A 26,724-nucleotide genomic window follows, 5' to 3' on the forward strand; every position below is an offset into this window, starting at 1 on the left:
TGCCCCTGCCTCTCCCCCCATCTGGTAGAAAGCAAGGTGCAGGGCTTGGCGCTCCCTCCTTTTGGCTCAGAGCCAAGGGAGGAGCTCCACTGATACTGGCCTAGGGGAGGGAGAAGTCTGCGGAGGGGATGGGACCCAGCCGAGCATCCCCACTGGCCTTCTGGGCCTGGCGCGGACGACAAGGCCCGGCTGGCTGAGAGCCCAGTGCTTCAAAGGGTGGGCGAGTCATGGTCCTGCAGGAGACCTGGGAGCCACTCAGAAAAGCATTTGTTCCCCAGCCCCGTTGGGGATTGTTATTGCCCCTCGAAGGATGGGAAGTTGGTAGTTCTGCAGTCCTTGGGAGCTGAGACAGAGCAGTGTGTGACTTTCCAGCCTCCAACTTATTTTTCCTTTCCTTCATGAGGGAATTTCCAGTAAACTCTCCCCCAGTAATCCATGTGGGCTGGGTCCCTGCTGCACAGAAGAACAACTCGCTAGATGTGAGTTCCCTTATTAAGAACTCAGCCAGCAAAGCCCTTACTCACCACAGTGGCATGCGACTGTTAACATTTGCGTCCAGGCCAAAGGGGAAAACGTTTTCCATTTCTCTTTTAAACACACTAGACTCTGTTTTAACAAGAAAGAAACAAAAGTTCTTAACCAACACTTGCATGATCGAGTTGACTAGTTTACAGTTAAACTCTTTAGTTCCCCCAAACCTAACATCTAATTTTCAAGTAGTTGCTTCCATTGCTTAGAATTAGTTTGATGTCACAGAGAGAACCAACAACAAACTATATGGGCGTTCGTGGACTGAAAGGAATAGGAGAAGGACTGGCTCTTTCTTCATTTCAGAATACATCTGCTGTTTATTATTCTTGCACCATAAGTTTCTTTTTGAGGTGTGGTCCATCCATTTTAGTGTTGGGTGGAGCCCATGGGGAGACTCTTATTTTTCCATGAAAACACAGGGTAAAAGTTTCCCCATTACTTTCACACCATAATATTTGAACATATTTATAACATTAGTAACATGAAAGAAAAAGGGTCTTGGTTTAGTATCACCTTCTTTAAAGGAAATTGGCTTGTGGTCCGACTGAACTCTTCTTATTCCCTGTATAGGAGGCCAAGTCATCATTTCCCAGTCTCTCACTGTGTTTTGTATCCAAGCAACATCATAGAAAATAGGCCAGGCCAGGCTTGCCTTCAAAGCCCTATAGAGTTCAGACACCCATAGGGGATGTTTTCTTCAACTTACAGTGAAAGATCTTAGAAGTTGTAACTGTTTACATTTTTCTTCAACTCACTGAGCCGTTAAAAATATTTTGTGGATTAAAGTCTTTCTAGGCTTTCATCTAAACAAGCACTATCTTCAGAAAAAAGAAATTTAAGTTTTCTTTGACATCTCCCTCCCCTCCCCCACCCCACCCCCACAAGCATAAGAATTTTATGATGAAAAAGCAAATCTTAAGAAATGGGACTAAAGGTTTCTGAAAGAAGGAATTGAAATCAGACTTCACGATTGGCTTCTTTTATTTCACTCCATTCCTGGTCTGTTATTTGTTACCATCCTCTCACACCCTCTCATGGGGAGGGGAAAGCAGCGGATACTGGATGAGTCAGAATGGAGATTGTAAAACCATTCAGGGCCATAAAGGGCCAGCAGATGGGTTTCGTGTTTTAGGCAAAGCTGTTCTCCCCAGTTAGCCACAAGTCCCACCACTCCCTATTGTCTCACCTAATACTCACTGTATTCCACATTTCTGTTATTGGGCTAAACTTTCCTCCTGACACCCTGTGGGAATTTGTTTGACTCCTGATGTTATAGGCCAATACCTTTGAAGGCAGAAAACTTGCCTAGTATTCTGGATTGTTCATTATGGACATTTTCTAGGATATTTTCCCCCCAAATCAATAAACAAAGGCTTTAAGAGAAAAGAAATGTATAACATGAGAGAGTTTTCTGAATAGACATACATAGGAACATCACATATATAAGCCAGTAGCAGACTTTCAGGGCTAAAAAGGGTCTGAGGAATTCTTTCAATCTACTCATTTACAGATAATGAAGGGGGCTCAGAGATTTGGGTGACTTAGCCAAGTCCTCAAAGGCAGCTGGGACACAGAGTTAGGGGTAGAACAGGAATTGTCTAACCCAGTGGTTCTCAGCCTGTGGTGATTTTGCCTCTGGGGACAACTGGCAATGTGTAGAGATGCTCTAGTGGGTAGAGGCCAGGGAAGCTGCTGAGCATCTGACAAGGCACAGGACAGCCCCCTAAAACAAATAATTATCCAGTTCAAAGTGTCAGCAGTGCTGCTGTTGATAAATGCTGGTCCAACCCAGGTCAGCCCTCTTTCCACTTCAGTATCATCCCTGCATGCTGTATTTTTTGTTTTGTTCCAGGGATTATTTATTGTTGATAGAGATTCAGGTCATCTTGGCTTTAGCAAAAGCAAATCAGTACATGTTCAAGTGTACAATGTTATGATTTTAATCATAAAGTTAGGTTATGAATCATGGAACTGTGAAGAGTAAAATCCAGTGTGTTTCCATGTCTTTCCAAGGTGAGTACGAGTCAGATAACTTTTTTTTTTTTTTTTTTTTTTTTTTTGTGGTATGCGGGCCTCTCACTGTTGTGGCCTCTCCCGTTGCGGAGCACAGGCTCCGGACGCACAGGCTCAGTGGCCATGGCTCACGGGCCCAGCCGCTCCACGGCATGTGGGATCTTCCTGGACCGGGGCACGAACCCATGTCCGCTGCATCGGCAGGCGGACTCTCAACCACTGCACCACCAGGGAAGCCCCAGATAACTTTTAAACCTTTCCAGGTTTTGTTCTTATTGAAAAAAACCGAATTAACCAACCCTGTGGCCTGCTGTCTTAAAACATGGAGAGAAGTCCATAGAGAGAAGCTCACACCCTGTGGGGCTGAGAGAGATGTGGAAGAGATTTTGCCAGGGGTTCTCACCTTGTGTGGGAGGTTTCTCTGTTTCATCAGGTGGAGATGGAGTCATGGGTAGTCTCTTGTCCTCAATATATCAGGGGAATAAAAACCCAAGTGAGAAGAAAACATACTGATGTTAAAAAAACAAAAACAAACAAGATACTAACATACGGAGTGAACATACTCATGTATGAAAAATTACTCTGTAAAGGTCCCATCAATTCTCAGCATTGACAGAGAGACCAAATTTCTGTATTGACCTAAAAGGGCTGAAAAGTGCACTCAGTCCTCTGGAGGCAAAATTTTTCTTTTCTGACTCTACTTGTGATATTAGAAGAGAGCAGAATCCATCATGGTTGTTGAAAATCTTGGGTGTGTTCGTTTCAAGTCAGTGCACTCTTCCAAGAAGCCCTGTGCCAGTGGTTCACATCGTGGGGTTAGTTGTGTGAAACAGGGTATCATAGCAATGTCTGGTCTTGTGTGATATAATATACCTATTCACAGAAAGTGAAGTCACTTATTCTGAGTCACTGGACGTATGTGGTTGGATGACAGACCCTGAATCTACAATCTGGTCCTATTTCTGAGGTCCGAGTGGGGGATGAGAATACAGATACATGTCAGTTTAAAAATAATGTGTCTATGTTGACATCAACTTTCACTTCCTGATTTTAAAACAAAATGTACATTTTAAAATAAAATGAATATTTCTCCACAGGGGGAATCTTTCCTGATTATTGTTTTTGCCTGACAGCCCAGAGCTATTTTTATTGTCAACTACGGTTTCTTCACCATGGGGTTTTTGGTATAAGGAATCTCTCCTATCATTTTGAGGACTTGATATTTAGTTTTCTAACTTTATGCTAACGATAATCCAGGCTATCATATCTGCTATTGTTAGTATAAGTCGCTGCAAATATAGACAAGATATAAGTAAATAGCATTTAAAAATTCTTACTATTTCTCTTTTCCTTTTTCAGTGTCTATACTGAGAGCACACCCTGGACTCTCTTTGCTTTTTGATTGCATTTCACAAAGGGAACTCCTTAAATTCACCCACTCTCATACCATGTTGTGCATTATAACCCCAATTTACAGACTATATTCCACAGGTTACACTTTTATATTGACCAACTCCCTGGGGATGTGTGTTCTATAAATTTTTTTGATCATGTGCCCTAACTACAAAAATGTTTCTTTCCTTCATTCAGTAAATATCTATTAATAAGCAAACTATGTTCCAAGCACTGGGGTTAGAGGAATGAACAGAACAGGAAACAACCCCTGCCTTTCAGGAGCTTCACTGTAGTAAGGAGGGACACAGGTGTACTTCTGTGCCAGTATGTTATGTGCACTAAGAGGTAGATGGTCAAAACCGCAATAAGATATCACATCACACCTGTCAGCATGGCTGTCATCACAAAGACCACAAGCAACAAATGTTGGCAAGGATGTGGAGAAAAGGGAACCCTTTTACACTGTTCGTGGGAATGTAAATTGGTGCAGCCACTGTAAAAACAAAACAATACAAAACAGTATGGAGGTTCCTCAAAAAACTAAAAATAGAGTTACCATAGGACCCAGCAATTCCACTCGGGTATATATTTAAAGAAAATGAAAACACGATTTCAAAAAGGTATCTGCACCTCAATGTTCATAGCAACATTATTTACAATAGCCAAGATATGGAAGCAAGCTAAGTGTCCATTGACAGATGAATGGATAAAAAAGATATGGCACATATATGCAATGGAATATTACTCAGCCATAAAAAAGAATGAAATTTTCTTGTTTGCAACAATGTGGATGGACCTGGAGGGTATTATGCTTAGTGACTGAAGTAAGACAGAGAAAGAAAATTCTATATGTTATCACTTATTTGTGGAATCCAAAAAATAAAACAAATGAAAGAATATAACAACAAAAAAATAAGAGGTGGATGGGTAAGTGGTAGAGGCTGAATATAATCCCTTGGGGTCCAGGAAGAGAAAGAAGTGCACACATCCAACTTTTTTTTTTTTTTTGCGGTACGCGGGCCTCTCACCGCTGCGGCCTCTCCCGTTGCGGAGCACAGGCTCCGGACGCGCAGGCTCAGCGGCCATGGCTCACGGGCCCAGCCACTCCACGGCATGTGGGATCCTCCCGGACCGGGGCACGAACCCGTGTCCCCTGCATCGGCAGGCGGACTCTCAACCACTGCGCCACCAGGGAAGCCCCTACACATCCAACTTTTGAATGATGCTCCACAGCATGTGAGTTAGCAAGTTACCCCATCAGTAAACTAGCAACCTATTTACACTGCAAGAAGGTTTACCTGGGGGGATGTTTTTACAGTGGACAATGTTGGGTTTTTTTATTGCTCAAATGTTCCCAAGTGGCCTTTATTTCACAAAACTATTTCCATTAAAATTATTTCCTATACCACTTTTACTATATGATACTATTCAAATGAAAATCAGTCGACAAATTTACAAGTTATGCACTTTTAAGTCATTTCTTCTACGTTGAGGCTGTACACATCAGACAGCATCAGTGCCCAGGACTGAGTCAGTGAATTCCTAACGCTCTTCCATTAACCTGGACTCGGACTTTCACATTCGGTCAGGCATCTGTTACACCAAAGCAGCTTCTGAACCATGTGTTACCTGGCCCAGGTGGAAGTTTAGATTTTCTATGTTCTTGTGTGGTTTCCTCAGCCCATTACTAAATCAATTAGCCAGTCTCTGAAGACCATGGCCTACATGAGATGAAGTTTACTACTGCTACTACCTACAAGAAGGATGATGGAAACAGAACAAACAAACAAACAAGAATCAAAAAATTTTAGGAAATAAGGTGAAAGTGAGAAAAACTTCTGCATGAGGCCTGTATTAATTTTCTGTTGCTGCTTTAAATTACTACAAACTTAGTGGCTTAAAACATCACAATTTACCACCTTACAGCTCTACTGGTCTGAAGTCCAGTGGGCTTACCTTCAAAATGAAGGTGTCAGCTGGGCTGTATTCCTTCTGGAGTCTCTAGGGGAGAATCCATTTCTTGCCTTTTCCAGCTTCTAGAGGCCGCCTGCATTCCTTGGCTTGTGGTCCCTTCAAACTAGTGACAGCTTGTTGAGTGTTTCTTGCAAGTCTCTTGACTCTTGTCTCCCTCTTCTAATTTCAATCCTGGATTATCTGGGTAGGCCCAGTCTAATCATATTAAGGTCAGCTGATTAGCAACCTTAGTTCCCTCTGCTACCTTAAACTCCCTTTTGTTTTGTATCACAACATATTAACAGGTTACAGTGGACAATGTTTTATGAGTCCTTTTAAATGTCCATTACAGAAGAATGCCTAAACCTTGTCCTACTTTTCTCTCTTCCTGTATTCTTCGAGGTTATATTCAGTCTTTGTCTCTCACCCATCGATCTCATTTGTGACTTGAAATTTCACAGGCACCATAGTTTGACTCTTGAAATGACTGCTTGTTATGGAGACGTGGTGGCTGCTGTGTGATGGTTACTGCCAAAATACCCTGCTAGGGAGAGCACAAAATGGCCCATGCTTCATTATGAGTGATTTTAATGCTCGCAGATGAATAGGAAGAGGATTGGAAGATCCAGTGCGGAAATGGAAACATGCCTCTTATGTGGGTTACTGTGTGCTTTTTCCTTTCCCCTGCAGGTTAATTGGCACGGCCACCGTAGCCCTGAAAGACCTGATCGGTGACCAGAGCCGATCGCTGCCCTACAAACTGATCTCCCTGCTAAACGAAAGGGGGCAAGAGACTGGGGTGAGCATTTCCCTCTTGTTGAATGGCTTTGAAGTGAGATGGCTTTGCAAAGATTCATTAAGACAAGAGTGTGAAATTATAAGTAGCTCACTACACACACAAACACTCTCCCTACTGGTTTTGAGATAAATAGGTGCATTTACAAATGATATGGCCTCATCCTGTACTCATATTGACAGAACTACAAAGTAGATAAACTTGATTTTCTATGGCAGAATGCTATAATGTGAGTGGGACCCTCTCGGTACAGCTCTGGGCATATTCACTTGGTTGTTAACATTTGTATGGTGAGTATAGCTCTGTGTATCAGATACTCTTTGAAGCATTCTATAGAAGGTAATTCATTAATATTAGACCAGAATATCAAGATGTTAATATCATGATTTTTTAAAAAATTAATTAATTAATTTATTTATTTATGGCTGCGATGGGTCTTCATTGCTGTGCACGGGCCTTCTCTAGTTGAGGAGAGCGGGGGCTACTCTTTGTTGTGGTGTACGGGCTTCTCATTGCAGTGGCTTCTCTTGTTGCGGAGCACAGGCTTTAGGTTCCTGGGCTTCAGTAGTTGCAGCGCGTGGGCTCAGTAGTTGTGGCTCATGGGCTTTAGAGCGCAGGCTCAGTAGTTGTGGCGAACGGGCTTAGCTGCTTCGCAGCATGTGGGATCTTCCCAGACCAGGGCTTGAACCCGTGTTCCCTGTATTGGCAGGAGGATTCTTAACCACTGAGCCACCAAGGAGGTCCCCAGGGTCTTTATTATTCCATTGGCAGCTGAATGTTTTCTGATCACAGCCTCTCTAAACAAGTACACACTGATACTGTCTGATATGAGACCAGAAGAGAGACTCTTTTTCAAGTGCACTTGAAAAAAAATTGACTCTAGCATCACAGCTTTCAGATTTCTTAAGATTGCTAACAAGCACTCATAAAGCTAATATGCTTGCCCTGTTAACCTCTGACCCCTTCGTTTTCCAAACAATTTGTCAATATTTTGCTTGGGAGCCTGGGCAAAGGGAGAAAATTTAAAAGAGGCCATCCCTGAAGGCAAGAATGCATTAATGTCCATTAGGAATGTCAGTTTTGCTGGTCTAGTCTCCAAAACATATAGGTTTGCTGTGAATTAGCATTCTAATCATAAAATGTAAATTCAGAATGTCAGCTGTCGTCTATCTACCCCAAACTGGCTGAGAGAAATGATACTAAGGGAAGATGGTACAAGTCAGTGATTTTTCTGGCTGTTTTTTCCTCTTTAAAGCAGAGGAGAAAGCATATGTAGAACCCTGAAATGGCAGAATTGTAGGCATTGAATGGAGTAAGGAAGAGTGAGGGCCTCAGGCCTGGCCCCCTGGTGTCCCCTTACCCCTGTAAGAGGGCCTGGAACACCTCTGAGGATCCTGAAGTTATTGGGAAGCCATTGATACAGAGGTTGAGCCATTCATGGACTCTTCTAGGGTGTGAAAGGTGGATTCTTCAAGTTTGGCAACTGAGCCCCTCATTGCATTCGGTGTTCCTATTGTGGCCTGGTTGTAGCCATGAGACGCTGCTCTTATGATTCTATATTTGCCAAGAAACTGCTGTCAGAGGCATCATTTATTATCCTGTTCAGTGTCTCCCAGGTCATAGTTCTTAAGTTGGCAAAGAATGTGCTGATCCATGAGGGAGTATTTACTAATGAACAGACAGGGCAATTGTGTGTGTGTATGTGTGTGTGTGTGTGTGTGTGTATGTGTTAGAGTTTACCAGGTGTAGCAAAAGTAGCAAATGGAAGTGTGGGATGCCCATTTAAATTTGAATTTCAGATAAACAATGAACAATTTTGTAGTATAAATATGTTCCAAATTTTATATCCTGTATTTTATCTGATAACCTGGGTGTGTGTGTGTGTGTGCCATTCTTATTTTCAAAGGACTTCTTTTATTTTGAGGTTTATCCTTCCTCACTTTTGCTGTTAAAAGTCCTTTATTTTGTGAAATGATTATAGTAGTAGATGGTAGTTGAGGGCATGTGTTTGGCAAAATAAAAATTAGCGACCCTATGTTGAGTCCCCCTCGCAAACTTTTTTGAAATTTTATCGGTTCACAAAATATGAAAGTATAGGAAACTGTGCCCTAAAATAATGCCCCACGTGAGAAATTTAACTCAGATTTTTAAAATGGGAATAATTTTATCTCCTATAACGAGTTGGTATGTTTCTTCCTTTCTGATAATGAAAGGTTATGTATAACATTTTATGTTCTCCTTCTTACCTTGGCTTCTAGCCAACTTGGGGTCATATTTAATGCAAGAGGGATAGCACTTATCTTTAACTTCATGTTTTGCATCTTTGTTTTCTCTTTAATCAGACTTGTTTCCCTTTTTTTGAACCCCATTTTATGAATCACATCGTTTTATAACTTTTTGTTAGTCGCTTAAAATTCTTTTTGGAGAGAAGTGTGAAAATAAATTTCAGCAATTAACAAAGACGTCAATGAGCAAACAAAAAACTTAAACACTTAGAATGATCCTCTGTGACTGTAATTCTGTGATTGGAGGCCATCTCCAGCCTAGGAAGGAGGTTTGTTACAAGTTTCCTTGTCACAAAACTTTCCTCCAGTTATGAGGCTGCCCCTTATCAATGATACACTTGGCAACCTGTACCAGGTAACTGCTTTCCCAGGTGCGCCCACTCCACCTGGGCTCACACGGTGGGAAGATATAAACAGTGGAGGGTGTGTCATCCTTCTCTCTTTCTCTTCTCACTTTCCCATCCCCCTGCTCAGCCCTGCTAGAACTTTTACTCCTGCTGAATTGGTTTGTGTTGAGTCTATAGCATTCTGATGCCCTGCACTGATTCTGTCTGCAATGAATTTTTTCTACCCAGGCCACGATTGACCTGGTGATCGGCTATGATCCACCTTCAACTCCACATCCGAATGACCCCAGTGGGACCAGCGTGGCAGGCTTGGGAGGTAAGCTGACCCTCCTGAAGGCCCAGCCTACACCAGGGGGGATCTACTAATGGCACACAAGGACTCTCCAAGAAAGCTCTCCTTGTCACTATGCTCTCTGTAGCTCCCTGCCCACCTAGACAGGGCCCCATGAGGCAGGTGGAGCAGCCCTGACTGGACATTACAAGAGTTTATCAAATGCCCTTCAAAGGAGAGGGGACAGCGAGACAGTCCTTTACTGTTGCCAAAATTCGGTGACAGAATACCGGTGCCAGATTAAATCTTGGAGACAGAGTTTTGGGTGAAGTAGAAAGAAATAGCTTTATTGGCTTGCCAGGTAAACGGGGCCACAGGGGGCTAATGCGCTCAAGATTGTGTGTCCCACCCTGGAGGGGGTAGTGAGGAATCTTATAATGTTCAAGGAGCAGGGCGTGGTCAGCTCGTGGGCATTCTTCTGATTGGTTGGTGGTGAGGTAATTGGGAGTCAGCATCATCAACCTGCTGTTTCCAACGGGTCTGGGGTCTGCGTGCTTGTGGACAGCCTACAGTTAACTTTTTCAACCTGGTGGGGGGTTTCAGTATCTGCAAAACAGCTCAAATGACACGGCTCAGAATAGTATTTGTAGTCCTTGAGGAAGAACTAAAGGTCCCTGACTTTGTTTAACGGCTAAAGTATTATTATTTTGTCTTGCTTGACTGTTGTTCTTTCTTTCTGCATTTTCTCACTTCTCTGATTAAATTTATTCTGTGACTAAAGTTTTTCTACAGACAAAAGGCAGGCAGAGGGCATGGGCGGGGTCTGTTCTGGGAAGGCCTCATAGGGTCCTGCTTGGTTACATGACTGAGCAGCCTCACGTGAGCCCATCCAGCAGAAGGCCCCAGGCAGGGCTTTGCTTTGGGTTTGTAGCTTGCACCCCATACACTGTTGCCTGGTTGTGAGTCTCAGGAGTGGCCTGTACTCTCTTCACGTGTCTTCACCTCCTAAATGTGCCATCACCAGGCTGTGCTCTCAGCCGCCAGTCTCGTGGTCGGAGCCCTTGGATTGGAGCCTCTCTTCCTTGGCCCTGACTGACCCCCTCCTGCCTCCAAACAGCCCCTCGGTCCTTTAACCAAGTGCTTCCTGCCGCACAACCCACCTTGTGCTCCTTGTTCACGGACGTGGGTTGTGGGTCATTCAGGGCCATCAGGTGCTGCTTTGGATGGGGTTGGGGCGTGGGACTCGGGGTGGGTTTTGGGCCGCGGGTGGAGGGCAGTCTACAAGTCAGGCCTTTCACGCAGCTGAGTCCGACCTCCTCTTAGCGTCTTTCCAGGGTGACGGGATGCTAGACGTGTCTCTGTGGCTTCCTCTGAACGGAGGGGTCTCACCAGACGCCCCCGTCTTCCCAGCCTTGGCGTGCACCCCAGGGAGGGAGGGCCCACTCGCCTCGCCTTGAAATCCCTCTTCCTGGGAGGGCACCCTGGCCCTGGATCCTGCCAGGCCTGGCCCTTCCAGTCCTGGCTTCTCTGAGTTTTTCTTGGTTCTGAACTCAGCTCTCTGGCCACCTGAGGGGTCTCCTTGGCACCTGTGGCAGCACCTCCCTTCCTGCCCTGTGATGTCTCTGCCCCCTTCCTGTGTGACTTCTTGTCTGCCTCAGCCCCAACCCAGCCATTGCCCCTGCTCGCCCAGCCCACAGATGGCCCGATATTAAGGTTTGGGCCCGTTCATTGACCATGTAGTTGTGTGTCCAGCATGGGTCACCTGGCCCCTTCTTCCTTGGGGACATTTGGGACTGACATAGCCCCTTACCTCTTATAAGGGTACCAGCACATCAGCAACGCGCTCTGCCTTCCCCCCTGCCCACCGGCCCCACGGGCACGCTGCGCTGTCCTTGGACGCTCTTGGCCCTGCAAGGGCCCTGTGGTGGCTTGAGAACATCTGTGGCTCCCTTTGCTGCCAGAGCAGTGATGACAGACACACCACAGAGCAAACAGCTCAGTCCTGAGCAGCACGCCAGCAGGGGCTGAACCAAGTGGTCCGACTAATTTCTTTCTCCTTCGCCGATGTCTGCTGTCACCAGCGTTTGCTTCAGCCTCGGAAGGACAGTAGGAACTTACGGGCCCAAAAAGGCAGCCCCGACTGGTGGACTATCTGGTGTAGCCTCTGAATTGGGAGGACCAGGGTGCCTTTTCTTACACTGATATTTTTCCTAAGCCAGATCCTATTTACTAGTTTCCTAAGGCTGCTGTAATAAAGCACCACCAACTGGGTGGCTCAAACTATAGAAATGTATCCTCTCGCAGTTCTGGATGCTAGATGTCTGAAATCAAGGACTCTAAGGGAAATCCTGTTCCATGCCTGTATCCTGGCTTCTGGTGGTTGCTGCCAATCCTTGGTGTCCCTTGGCTTGTAGACCCATGTCTCCAGTCCCTGCCTCTGTCATCACACAGTGTTCTCCCTGTGTGTCTCTGTTTTCACATGGTGCTCTCTCTGTGTGTCCATGTCCAAATTTCTCACATCTTATATGGACACCAGTCATTGGATTCAGCCCATCCTAATCCAGTGTCCTCTCACGTTAACTTGATTACATCTACAAAGACCCTATTTCCAAGTAAGATCACATTCTGAGGTTACAGATGGGCAAGTCTTTTGGGAGGACACTATTCAGCCCTGTATACTGGGAGATAAAAGACAGTTTCATTATGTTTATTCCTTTTCAAGAGCCAAAATGTTAAATGGGCCCTTTTGAGGTAGCCCTTGAGCCAGGCCTTTAGGAAAAAAAATAACACTGAGGTTCATTCAAGTAGAAAGAGTAAACTTATAGTTTACAGTGAACTGGCATCACACAACTTCTTAGTATTTATGGAGTAAAGAAATTGCTGGGTTTCCTTACCCATTGCTCAGTGCTGCAATGAGGGTGGTAATTCTTTAAAATACAGCTCCTCGGGCTTCCCTGGTGGCACAGTGGTTGAGAGTCTGCCTGCCGATGCAGGGGACACGGGTTCGTGCCCTGGTCTGGGAAGATCCCACATGCTGCGGAGCAACTAGGCCCGTGAGCCATGGCCGCTGAGCCTGCGCGTCTGGGGCCTGTGCTCCGCAACAGGAGAGGCCACAACAGTGAGGGGCCTGCATACCGCAAAAAAAAAAAAAAAAAAAAATACAGCTCCTCCCCTCCAGGAACTTTCAGTCCAGGTTTGGAGACAAGACTTTTTTTTTCTGAAGGTGTAACATTATGGATAAGAGAAAGGGCTTTGGGGTCACACTAGCCTAGGTTAGATTCTGTGTCTATTGTTAATTAGCTATGTGACCTTGGGTAAGTCACTAAACTTGTCTGAATCTTAGTTACTCTACTGTAAGGTGGGGGAGGACACTAGCACATCATGAAGTGGTTGCAGGGATTAAATGAGATAATGCATAGAAAGCACTTAGCCCAGTGCCTGGCATAGAGTAAGTTCTACCTTACTGTGGTCTTTATTATTATTATTATCACAAAAACGATTCTGGGTAGCTGTAGTTATGAGCTCAGTTGAGTGCCACAGTCTGTATGGGCATTCAAATTGTTTCCTCTAAGAAGCTGAGTTATTAGAAAAGAATGATCTGGTTTGGCTTAGAGTCATGTTGAGATGACTAAATGCTTTTTTGTTAAATATCTTAAAAAAGGGGGGTGGGTTGTGTCCTAATGGACCAGGAAGACTTTGAGAATAAGCAATTTATCAAGCTGTTGGGAGTATAGGGGGAGGTCCCATCTCCTGAGATGGACCCTTGTAAGCCCAAGCTCAGAAAACACGCCATTTCCCCGGAGCAAAGACTGCTTCCTTAGAAATGAGAAAAGCACCAACTCTTGAAATTTTAAACCCACTGGGGAGAAAACCCTTGCCATCCAGGCTCCCTTTGCCCAAGGCTACTCTCCTTACCTCGTGGGTTGTCTTGGCAGCACAAGTCAAGCTCCAACAGTGCTTGTGGACTGAGTCCCCCATCCTCTTAGGAAGCTAGCCGATTTCCAGCAGGTTCCAATGGCAGGTGGCCAAGGTGTGCCTCAGAAGTTCTTTTTAATACCTGATACTGCTGGATGGAGATAGGAAATGAGCCAGAACTTGGGTTCCTTTTATTTGGATTTCAAAGAACGTTAGCAAGTGCTGGCCTGCAAGTGAGCTGCGTCCGCAGGGCAATTTTATGTTTAAGTGTGAAATGACAGAGTGAAATTTATTTATTTGAAAAATGAACAGGTTTCTTTGATCTGGAAGTGACATCTTTGTTCTATGAGATTAACATTCACCACAGCTGGTGGCGTGGTGAATAATGATTTCATAATCTGGCTAAAAGAAACTTAAAAAAATCTTTTAATGTCCTAGATTATCTGGATTTTTTTTAAACTTTTTTTTATTTGGCTGCATAGGGTCTTAGTTGCAGCATGTGAGATCTTTCGTTGCAGTGCGTGGGCTCCAGAGCTCACGGGCTGAGTAGTTGTGGCATGTGGCTCTCTGGTTGCCCCACAGCATGTGGGATCTTAGTTCCCCGACCAGGGATCTAACCTGCGTGCCCTGCATTGGAAGGCGGATTCTTAACCACTGGACCACCAGGGAAGTCCCTATCTGGATGTTTTAAGATAAAACTTTTTTTGTCTTAATGTGACAATTCAACTAAGCAAAGATATCTTTGAGTACTTAGTACAACTCCATGTTAGGGAAGACACTAAGGAAAAAAACCCAACACCTTACAGTCTTGGGGGAAATAAGAGCAATAAACATGAGACAGAAATAACAGCAAGGCAGCCACACCTCCTGCCATCACAGACCTTAACATAAACAGAACATCTGGCCAAGAAATTGTTTTTTTTCACTTTCCTTAAATTGACTCTTTAAAAATCTTTACCATTTTGTGTAAAAGTAACGAGTCCACTCCCTCTAATTTAAATATCAATAGATCTTTTCAGATTTTAAAACATGAACTCATTGGGGGTGTTTTTTGAGTTCAAAAGCATATCTGCTTATAAAAATATAAACATCACAGGGAATATAAGACACAAGAACATACAAATCTCTCATAGTCCCAACCTACGATAACCACTATTCACCACTACTGATATTGATTTTAAAGGTTACCATCCACATAGTGGGATCTGCAAAGAAGAAATTTGAAATGTTAATGATAGAACACAAAAGTGAAGATTATCAGGAAAATTCACCTCTGCAAGTCGAAGAAACTAATTATGACCATAGACCATGGGAATTGAATACCTCAGAGGTTCGTGTGTTTTTGTTTTTTGTTTTTTTAAGACTCTTTTTAAAGAGAAGTTTTAGGTTTACCACAAAATTGAGAAGAATATACAGAGATTTCCAGAATGCCCTCTGCCCCCATGTATGCATAGCCTTCCCCATTATCAATGTCACTCACCAGAATGGTGCATTTTTTTTTTTTTTTTTTTTTTTTTTTTACAAAGGATGAACCTGCATCGACGCATCATAATCACCCAAAGTCCATCGTTTACCTTAGAGTTCACGTTTGGTGTTTTACATTCTACAGGTGTGGACACATGTATAATGGTCTATATCTATCATCATCATATCATACAGAATATTTTAACTGCCCTAAAAATCATCTGTGCTCTTCATATTCGTCTTATTCCCACACACCCCCCCAACCCTTGGTAACCACTGATCTTTTTATTGTCTCCGTAGTTTTGCCTTTTCCAGAATATCACAGAGTTGGAATTATACAGTATGCAGTCTTTTCAGATTGGCTTCTTTCACTTAGTAATGTGCATTTAAGGTTCCTCCATGTCTTTTCATGACTTGATAGCTCTTTTTTTAGTGCTGTATAATACTCCATTGTCTGGATGTACCGCAGTTTATTTATCCATTCACCTACTGAAGGATATCTTGGTTGCTTTCAAGTTTGGTAATTATGAGTAAAGCTGCTATAAGTTTCCGTGTGCAGGTTATCCGTGTGCAGGTTTTTGTGTGGACCTAAGTTTTCAACTCCTTTGGATAAATGCCAAGGAGCATGATTGCTGGGTGATAGGGTAAGAGTATGTGTAGTTTGTAAGAAACCACCAAACTGCCTTCTGAAGTGGCTGTACCAGTTTACATTCCCACCAGCAATGGATGAGAGTCCCTGTTGCACCAACATTTGGTGTTGACCGTTCTAATAGCTGTGTAGTGGTATCTCATTGTTTTAATTTGCATTTTCATGATGACATATGATGTGGAACATCTTTTCATATGCTTATTTGCTAACTGCATATCTTTGGTGAGGTTTCTGTTAAGGTCTTTGGCCCATTTTTTTTTACAGGTTGTTTGTTTTCTTATTGTTAATTTTTTTTAAATTAACTTATTTTTCGGCTGCGTTGGGTCTTGGTTGCTGTGTACGGGCTTTATCTAGTTGTGGTGAGCGGGGGCTACTCTTCATTGTGGTGTACAGGTTTCTCATTTGCAGTAGTTTCTCTTGTTGCAGAGAATGGGCTCTAGGCGCATGGGCTTCAGTAGTTGTGGTACGCAGGCTTAGTAGTTGTGGCTCATGAGCTCTAGAGTACAGGCTCGGTAGTTGTGGCACATGGGCTTAGTTGCTCTGCGGCATGTGGGATATTCCCAGACCAGGACTCGAACCCATATCCCCTGCATTGGCAGGTGGATTCTTAACCACTGCACCACCAGGGAAGTCCCTATTGTTGAGTTTCAAGATTAAGAGTTGTTTGTATATTTTGGATAACAGTCCTTTATCACATGTGTCTTTTGCAAATGTTTCCTCCACTTCTTGGCTCGTTTTCTAATTCTCTTAATATTGTATTTCACAGAGCAGAAGTTTTTAATTTTAATGAAGCCCAGCTTATCTGATTGCTTTCATGGATCAGGTCTTTGGTTTGTATCTAAGGGGTTCCCTTTTAAGGAATGCTTTCCTGAAGCTCTTATTTCAAAATGACAAAGGTTGAAGAGCCTGGGGTGTAGGTGGCTTAACTGAAAGTGTGTGGTGTCAGAAGGTCTGCTTTTCATTGCCTGCCTCTGAGACTTTTCCCATGACAGAGGGGTGGGCTGACTCAGACCACTGGCTTGATCTTCTGAAAACCTGTTACTTTGCCGACTTGATTTGCCAGATGTCATTTAGCTTGACTGGAGTCTACATCCCCGTGACCAGAATAAACTACTTTTAAAGTCTCACATCTATTTTTGAAGAACAATTTGTTAAAAGTATACATTGTTCAATGCTAGAAGTGCAAAAAAAAAAGAAAAAAAACCAGGAAACATTCATAGCCAGAGTTGGCCACACTTCAAATTCATTTCATTCCATGAACACCAGAGTCACTTTGCTTGAAGTTAAATTCACTCTGGTTCAGAAAACATTTACTGATACCTGTCTGTAGAGCATACAGAGGTGAGAAAGGTATTGTTTGCCACCAGGAGCTTGTGTTTCAGTAGAAAGGTAAGATATAAACATGAATAACTATAGGTCAGAGCTGCATCTAATAAATTCCTCAAGGGAAGACTAAGCTAATTATTATGTGGGAAACAATTTCTTAGAGAAAGTGCTTTTTCAGCTGTGTATTTCAACTGTGTATCCTTACCACCTAGTACAGCACTTGGAAAACCACAATGTCCAATAAATGCATGGTTGATTGAATGAATGAATGAGTGAATGATGGATGAGCAATAGATATGGTTTAAATTTTTGTTCATGAGGGGCATTTTGGTGAACACTAGTGTATAGGCCAAAGTGACTGATTCATTCAGAGGAGTAATAAAAGGGAAACATGTTCCTGAGGGCCGGGAGTGCCAGACTGGGACATCTGTCCTTGATGAACAGACCTTGAGGATCCATGGGAAGTTTTCTGAACAAGGGACTGTCTTGTTCAGAGCTGCCCTGGAACATGATCAATGTGTTAGAACACCATTGCAGGCACTGTTTCCACGATTAGGTCTCTAATTGGCTTTGTCCAGCAAACTGATTGTATTAGGCCATTTTTCCCCCCCAGGATATTTCGGAAAGTCAAAGTGATGATAATAAACAAGTGGTTCTTAAATTTTAGAGACATAGTAAAAATCATCGGGGGAAATCTTTAAATGTGCAGATTGCCATCACCTATCTCCAGAGGGTCTAATTTAGCTGATCTAGGGGAACTGCCCAATCTTCTTGTATGGTTAACAGGAACTTCCAGGAGATCCTGATGAAGGCTGATTATCGAGCTCACTTTGAGAAGCCATGGAGTTGAGCATTTTACCTGGTTAACATTGTCTTGTCCTGATCCAGACAGAGCTCTTTGGGCAGCATTTCCTAGCTTGGCTCACAGCCTCCCTCAGTCAAAGGTAGATGCTGCCAGAATTGCCCTGCCAGCCTGTGTTTGCATCACTGTTTGGTTACAGGCACTTTTATGGTACCTTTGCTTTGGTCAATGTATTGGAACTGTTCCAGAAGATTCTCAGGGCCCATATAGTGCCATTTACCCAAAAATCAGAGTGAAAGGTAATGAATTGCTTATGGTTGAATGCAGATATTTATTTATATAACTTTTAGCATGTTAGAAACCCAGCAAGGTTATTATTCAACATTCCAGCTAAATCAGCATATTATCTCCAAAATGTTTTCATGCTTAGAAACTTACTCTCTCATGTTCTGCTTTGTACTTTTGAACTTACACTGATGATACCATACCAGCCTTCTCCTGATTTTGCAATGACCTTTGACCCAAGGTAATTAAATTCTGCCTTAACCAGTACGACCATTTAACAAGACCTCGTCATGAGAAGCAAAATTAATATCATAGGCAGAGATTGGCATTCTACGACTCTGGAAAAACAGGGTTGCTGTGGGGAAATAGTAAATATTGACCAAAAAAAGCGCAAAAATATTCATAAAGAAAGGAGTCTCCATCAAGGAATGGAAGAGGATTAGGTGGGATAGTGGCCCAATTAGTGCTTAGGTGGAAAAGATGAGAGGCATGGGAAGTGTTTGGATAAAGAAGCCTGCTGGCTAGGGTAGTCCTGGCCACCCTGATTGCCTATTTTCTCTGTGAAATGAGAAGGAAGGTCATTAGCTAATGGTGAGAAGGATAGAATGTTGGAAGCTTTCAAGGTGCAAAACAGGTGGGAGTTCAGAAAGGTGAAGGGATTTGACCTTGTTGGCTAATCAATGGCCATTTCAAACCAGGATTTAGGAGAACTTGGACATAGGTACTTTGGAAACATGGTAGGATAGCTGGGCAATCCTGTGAGTCCACTGAAGGTTTGAGATCGTGAAATTAAAGTGACACTAGTCAGTAAGGTGTGTGTTCAAGTTCAGTTACCTTTGTGAATGAGTGTAGTAAGTGGAGAGTCAAATGAACCAGGTGAGTACGATGAAGTGAGGGGAAGGGAGGGATTGAGGGGCACTTAGAGGAGCGATTGCAGTGTTAGATCCCAGAATCTAACAGGTTAGGAGAAAAGGACATGAAGTGGGGGGCAGGGGATGTGATGTGGTCCATAGATTGGGGCAGCCTGTGGGACTGCACATTGTGGACTGGAGTCATAGAAAGAACAAACTGGAGAGATACAAAAGATGGCCACTGGAGTCCTGTCTACACAGAAACTCAGAATGTGAACTTTTTTGGGAATAGGGTCTTTGCAGATGTAATCTGTTAAATGAGGTCATACTAGATTAGGGCAGGCCCTAAATCCAATGACCGGTGTCCTTATGAGAATAGGTGAGAACCCACAGACACACAGTGGAGAAGGCCATGTGACAACAGAGGCAGAGGTTAGAGTGATGCAGCCACAAGCCAAGGGAACAGCAAGGATTGCCAGGAGCCATCAGCTACTAAGAGGCAAGGAAGTCTTTTTCTCTAGAGGCTTCTAAGGGAGCATGGCCCTGCCAGCATCTTGATTTTGGAATTCTAGGTTTTGGAACTGTCAGAGAATAAATTTTGGTTGTTTTAAGTCACCCAGTTTCTGCTACTTTGTTACAACAGCCCTAGGAAGCAAATACAACCAGCAACTTCCTATTCAGTCAGCAGTTCCGAACTTACTATTGCCTTCTGTGGTCATGAAACACTCATACTTTGTAGATCCTCTTGGCTGTGTTCCAGGGCCAAGGCTGTGTGCCTGGGTCTCAGTATGGGGCGGGGCACGCCAGTTCAGTGGCTAATGTTGGGTAATTTCACAACTTGTGCAGAAGGGTGTGTTCGGCTGTGCCCTAAGGGCCCCGGTCATTCTTTGTGGAACACTTAGGGTGTTAGCATTGTTTAATTCTGTGCGGCTTCCTGCCACATAAAGGGGCGATTTCCTGCTCAAACAGCCTTTTGCTGCTACGTAGAGATGCAGGTGGTAGACAGGACTTGGTGTGGTTTCCCTCTGACCCATCCCTTCAGCCTAAAGTCTGACTAGCAGAAGGTTTCCAGAAGAAATCGGCTCTTTGTTACCTGCAGTCTGTTTCTGGAACATCCATCAAGAGCTTAAAGAGGATTTGTTCAGAGTCCAGCACCACAAAGGGCTACGATTTACCCCTTCTTTTGCCATAAACAACCACCAACCCCAAGTGGAACAGTCCACAGCAGGGAGGAAATCTCACCTGGGCCCAAGGTGGTCCAAGAAAGTTCATGTTAGTTGTTGCAGGAGCCTTAAAGTCATGTGGCCCAACCACTGTCCAGTCTGGAACAAGTTTGCACAGGGGAGCCTGACTGTCTGTGCTTCCCTGAGGCTGGTGCCAGGGTTGGGAGGAGTGTCCCACCGGCATCTGGGTGCCCCCTCCTGCGAGCCCTGCGGGAGCTTTGCCCAACTGCTGGAGAACTCGAGGAGGCTCAGGCAGGGGTCAGGATGTCCGCGTTCGTTTGTTTCCTCATTCCACATTCATCAAGCCCCTGCTATGTACTAGAAGGGTGCGTGTCAGGCACAGGGCAGGTACAAAGAAGAAAAGGGCAAGCCCCCAGCTTCTGAAGAGTGGATGGTAGTGGGGAGGCGCACAGGTTACTAACAGGTGCGAGACTGGCGAGGACTGGATAGAATAATGTGTCGTAGACACGAGACGGGGGACTCACTCCGGTGGGGGGGGTGGGGACAGAGCAAGACAGTGTTTCATCTGGAATTTGAGGGAGGTGAGGAACCCGCCTGGTGGAGAAGAGGAAGGACATTCTGAGAGCTTGGATCCGGGCCCCAGGCAAACCCTTCTTTTGAAGCCTCTTAAAGAATAGGGAAGTGGAGGCCCAGATTATCATGCAGAGGTAGCTATTCTCCACCCGTGGCTTCTGTGGGGTTTCCTGGTGTCCTGACAAAGATGTTGAGGAACTAGGGGCACAGCATCACCTTCACCTGCAGCCTGGTTCTAGATCCAGTCTTAAACCAGTGAGGGAGGGCGAAGATGTGGTCTTGGTTTTAGCTCAGCTCCTAATAACCTAACAAGTTGCTTCAGCTTTCTGGACCTCAGTTTTTCTACCTATAAAATGGGGTGAGGGGCAGGTTAGATGAGGATCTTTAAGGTCCCTTCTAGTCTAAATTCTGCGGGTCTGTGGCTCCTTGAAAGGCTGAAGTGTGGTTCCAGAGAATGTTGGGTCAAAGGAGCCAGAGGGCTGAGGAACAGAGCGGGAACGCACACTTGATGAATTGGCGACAAAGAGGGGGGCCACGAAAGACGCTGAAAATATTTAGTCAGAGTGCCAGCAGGAGAGCTGCACAATTCAGAGAAGTATGCGTGGGCCCTAGTGTCCAATGCCATGGAAGGTGAAGCGTGAGGACTCAGAAAAGGGCCCTGAGCTTAGCAGGAAGAGGTTCACGGTTGACCTTTGCAGAACAGGTGCCGGGCTTAGACGGGGCGAGAATGAATGGAGGGGTGGTGAGGAGGAAGTTTCCTCCTGGACTAAACTCTGAGGCAGTACACTGGGGGGACCTTTTACTTCCTTGTGGTTGCCCCTTTCTTACTCTAGGCCCTGTCCCCTGTGCTGCTCACTCACTGCCCCCCACCCCCGCCCCTTAACTGCTCGCTAGGAAGTGCTCCAACAAAACTGACTTCTCAACAAAACTAAAAAAAAGAAGAAAAAGGAAGAAAAGATTAATTTGTTGGGTTGTGCTTTGTGCCAGGCACGGTATTAAAGGCCTTGCATATACATTAATTTTATTTTTACAATAACCTAGTGGTAAATACTATTATTTCCCCCTTTTTACAAATGAGGAAACTGAAACAGAAATTAAGAGACTTACTCAGACTCACGTAGCTCAAAACTGGGATTCCAACCCAAACAGCATGACTCCAAAGCCCAAGCTTTAAGAGCCGTGCTACACGGTGATTTGATGGAACTAATTCATACTATGATGTCAGTGACTGGCAGATGACTGCATATTGAAATTGTCTCCTACGTGATTTTGCGTTGTAAAGGAGGAGGTTCAAGATCCAAAGGTAGGGAGTGCAAATGCTGGTATTTTTTAGACAGGGTAGTTAGTTGGTCTTCTAGTCTCTCTTGAATTATATTGTACAGATTACCAGGAGTTCAAACTTTTTGTCTATTAAGAAAAAAATAACTGAAGTTTGTCATTGAGTTTTAAAGAGTTTGTGAATAATAAAAAGGGAAGATATAGAAGGCAGAGTTGATTTTTTTGTTATTTTAGGAGAGAAAGACCTGTGTCTATCTGAAGGCAGAGGGGCGGTCCCTATGGGGAAGGAACCACTGGAGGCACTTGAAAGGGGGGACATTTAAGGGGTCCTCAAAGAATCAGCAGGGAGTGGAATCTCAGGCATGGGGAGGGGGTTCACTTGAAACACATTTTCCCCCTGAGTGTGAAGAGAAGCTAGGGGACAGATGCATATGGAAGTGACAGACCAGGAGGATGAAGGGAGAGCATGATGGCCAGCTTGGTCTGCATGGCAAGAAACTGGGGATGAGTTTCTCATCTGCCATGAGGGTGGAGAGGGCATTGGAGAATCAGGAGGCTCAGGCAGAAAGGAGACAGTACAAAACCTCATGAGTAAAGATCTAGAGAAAAGATCTGCAGTGGGAAGGGTGGAGTTGGAGTATCCCCTGCAAGGCTTCAATTTTCCCCGGCATTTCCCCGCCTTGCCGTCCTGCTGCAGGAAGGCCCCTGACCTCAGTCAGGGTTCCCAGGTCAGAACTGAGTGATTTCTGGCTGGATCCACTTGCACCATCTCCTCGCTCTCCCCATGGCCTCTGACGTTCTCCCTGTCACCTTGAAGACAGCCTGAATGAGTGCTCTGATGCACGTGAACACGTTTTCCTAAAAAAGCTGTATCTGAGTCACAACTCATCCCAAGTCAGTGCCACCAAGAAGTGTCTCCTTCACCTGCTGCCTCAGGAACACGGAAAACCCTCTTGGGTCCAGGAAACCAGAGTGTTCAGATGCATGCAGGGTGAGGGCCATCTCTGACTGATCCCTCTTTGGTGTTTTAGGAGAAGAGGAGGAGGATGGCGGTGATGAAGACGGGTTGGACAGTACGGTCAGGGGCCCGGGGCCCAGGGGGCAGGGACGGATGGTGTCGGAAGCTCACCTTGCCCGAAGGCTCACAAAAGGGAAGAACAGCCGGTGGATGCTGTCCAACAAGCCACAGGATTTCCAGGTAGGAACAGCCCGAGGGGCCATATTCCCGTTGTACCAACACTGTGTTGCCCAGCTTCTGGCAATTGTGTTGCTGGAAGAGCTTCTGCCTGTGGGCAGTGGCTCAACTAATAAAAAGAGATGTCAGGGCACAAACCCAATAAGAAGAGCTCCCCATCTTTCTTCTGCAAGCAGCAGTAGATGTAGTCAATCCACATGAGGCTCTTCAGAGAAATAAAATCCCCTTCGGTGGGGGCCTCCCTGGTGGCGCAGTGGTTGAGAGTCCGCCTGCCGATGCAGGGGATACGGGTTCGTGCCCCGGTCTGGGAGGATCCCATATGCCGCGGAGCGGCTGGGCCCGTGAGCCATGGCTGCTGAGCCTGCGCATCCGGAGCCTGTGCTCCGCAACGGGAGAGGCCACAACAGTGAGAGGCCCGCGTACCACAAAAAAAAAAAAAAAAAAAAAAAAAAAAAAAAAAAAAATCCCCTTCGGTGGTAGGAAAGAGCTAATCAAAGAATAGAGTCACAGGTATTGTGTTTTTCACAGCTCTGGCTACTTCCTTGGGAGACAGCCATGGAGTGAGTTGGTACCTCTCAGGGCTCAGAAAGACCAAGGAGGAGGCTGGGGTCTGAGCAGCAGCCTCTGTCGTGTCCTGTGCTTTCCTGGGCCAGCTCTGGACTATTGCAACCCCACTACCGATCTTGGTTTTTGCAACCCAACCCCAGTTCCCATCATGAGAATGAGCGCAGGTGGCTGCCCCCAGTCCGCAAGCACAGGACATTGCAAAGCTGCGCTGGCCTGGTTTCAACGGTCCTGACAGGTGAACGAGCTGAGGCCACACCTGAGGATTCTCTTACATGCCGTGCTGGGAAAGGCTCAGTGACGACTCCCCTCCTGTGCTTGCAGATCCGTATCTGGGTGATCGAGGGCCGGCAGTTAAGTGGCAACAACATCAAGCCTGTGGTCAAAGTCCACATCTGTGGCCAGACCCACCGAACAAGAATCAAGCGAGGGAACAATCCGTTTTTTGATGAGGTAAACGGGTAAATGCATGTTCTGCTCTGTGAGTCTGTTTTATTTATATGCACCTTCCCGGCTTCCACCCACCTCTCCCCAGTTCCCTGTGGGAGGGGAACACCTGTGCACACACAGTACAAAGTTCCGGTGTTAAACGTTCTGCTCTAAGAACCACTGGGTCTTGAAGTCAAGTGGCCTGCTTTGTCGCTGGTTCTCAGAGCTGCCAGTGTCTTTCTGGTGGTTTTGCAACAACTTGTGGAGGGAGACCTTTCTAATGGGTCCTCGCAACCCTTATGATGGAGCACACAAAGCACTTACACCTGCCTTTGCTCTTTTTTTTTTTGCGGTACGCGGGCCTCTCACTGTTGTGGCCTCTCCCGTTGCGGAGCACAGGCTCCAGACGCACAGGCTCGGTGGCCATGGCTCACGGGCCCAGCCACGCCGCAGCATGTGGGATCTTCCCGGACCAGGGCACAAACCCACGTCCCCTGCATCGGCAGGCGGACCCTCAACCACTGTGCCACCAGGGAAACCCAGGCTTTGCTCTTTTTAATTAGCAGATGTCTCTGAGTGGTGACTCCATGTAACTAAGTAACCCGATTTTCAAAGGTGTCAAAACCTACTTGACTATAAAAATAATATAGGTTAAAAAAAGCAATTATGAGCAAAAACGGTTTTTTTCCTCCATACTGAGGTTATAGCCTGTTCTGTTGACCTCTTCTGCAACACTCCTCAAAAATACTGAATACCTTGACAGTGGTCTTCAATGCCACAAAACTCCACGTTTAGGACTCTGAAGAGAAATGATAAGTTTGGGGAATTTTTCAGAGTCCAGCCTTACTCTGCTGAGGAGATGCATTTCTGAGGTTCCTTGGGTCTCATGCTCTGGTCTCTGAGGCCAGGCCTTTAGTACCACAGGTCCCACAGGTCCCACAGGTCCCTACAGCTTGTAATCCCAGCCCTGGCTCTGGTGTTGGTTTTTTTCTGACCTCTATTCACAAAAGGAACTGGTTTCTTCTGTGTGGTGCTCCTGTTTCTTTCCCTTTGTTCAACCTGGACCCCAGCTTTTCAAAGGCCCCATCTTATTCTCACCTCTAACTTCTTAGATGAATTGCAGGCAACAGCAGGCAGCTAGGTAGTGTCAAAGCTAACACAGAGGTGGGTGCCTATGGAGATGGGGCACTGGAAGTGGACTTCAGGAAGGGCTGGGAGAGAGTCACGTTGGAGGACAAGACAAGATTGCAGGGAGGATGAGATATGGGACAACTTGATGCCTACAGCGTAGGACCCATCCAAGTGTTTATAATGCAGGACAAATATTTACTCAACCTCATTCTGCAGGAATCTCCAGCTCAGAATTTTCCATTTTAATGAATTCTTTTGAGATTAGATCTCTTGGTAAAAGGGAAGAATCAAATAACTGATTCTCAGACCAATTCATAAATCAATAAAAGGATTTTACTAAAAAAATCCCTAGTTTACACACATATTCTTAACCAAGTGATTAAACTTGGTATCACCAATAATGGGACAAATGGACATGTATGTCCTGATGTGACATAATGTAAGTAATCAGCATCATCTGTGTCATTTCTTGTCCAATGGTCAACTTGAATCTAACGATGAGGAAAAATTGACAAAAATCCAGATTGTGAGATATTCTGCAAAGCAACTGGTCTTGATAGAAATAAACAAACAACAAAAATAAGCCAGGAGTATTGTTCTAGATAAAAGGAAACTAAAAAGATACAACAACCACATACAAAGTAAGACCCTTGAGTGAATCCTAGATTTATTTATTTACTTATTTATTTTATTCTAGATTTAAAAAAAAAGCTAAAAAGAACTTTTTTCAGGAAAATTGTAGAAATTTGAAAATTGACTATGTTACATGTTAAATTTCTTGGGTGTGATAATTATATTATGGTTTTATGAAAAGATATCCTTGCTCTTAGGAGATGCATGCAAATGTATTTTTAAGGAGTGAAGTGTTATGTTATCTAGAACCTTCTTCCAGATAGTTCAGTTAAAAAAAAAAGTGACAAAGCCAAAAGCTAGTGTCCCAAAACGATGACAGTTGGTGAACATAGGTGAAAGATGGTGTTTATTTACAATTTTCATTTTTTTCTGTGAATTTGAAATATTTCTAAGTAAAAAGTAGAAACAAGTCTCAGTTTAAGTAAATGCTCAGTCTTTCTCTCTTAGGACAAAAGTTTATTGGCACATAAACTTTGGCTTTATGGTACAACCTTTTTATACCCAATTTTCATTTCCCAGGAATCAACCTTAAACTTAAGTGTAACAATGAGTTAAAACGTGGTCTCTACCGACTCTACTGAGGCCCTAACATTATCTAATGGGCAGAGTTGGCTTTAAAAGTGTTTTGTTAGAAAGAATAAAATTAGAGTCACTGGATAGAAACAGTAGCACTAAAAATGGAAGAGAATTAACCTCAACTTTCCAGACATGCAAGCCTTAAGCACATGAAATAACCTTAGATCTCTTTTTCTTTCCTTAATTAATTAATTAATTAATTAATTATTTTTGGCTGCGTTGGGTCTTTGTTGCTGCTCAGGCTTTCTCTAGTTGCAGCGAGCGGGGGCTACTCTTCA

The 26,724-nt window shown here is 44.5% G+C and overlaps 1 protein-coding gene across 1 annotated transcript in view; it reads left to right on the plus strand.

Annotated features, from left to right (window-relative positions):
- Positions 1 to 26,724, plus strand: part of LOC307070017 (myoferlin) — a gene marked incomplete at both ends in the record, with an annotated part of 138,473 nt that overhangs the window by 33,745 nt on the left and 78,004 nt on the right. Inside the window, 4 exons of the mRNA XM_079728635.1 lie at positions 6,583 to 6,691; positions 9,549 to 9,636; positions 22,950 to 23,116; positions 24,002 to 24,130. Of these exons, the coding sequence (XP_079584761.1) occupies positions 6,583 to 6,691; positions 9,549 to 9,636; positions 22,950 to 23,116; positions 24,002 to 24,130 (493 nt within the window). The remainder of the gene's footprint in view (positions 1 to 6,582; positions 6,692 to 9,548; positions 9,637 to 22,949; positions 23,117 to 24,001; positions 24,131 to 26,724) is intronic.

This window comes from Hyperoodon ampullatus, assembly GCF_949752795.1.
Source record: "Hyperoodon ampullatus genome assembly, contig: scaffold_482, whole genome shotgun sequence".
Taxonomy (NCBI): Eukaryota; Metazoa; Chordata; class Mammalia; order Artiodactyla; family Ziphiidae; genus Hyperoodon; species Hyperoodon ampullatus.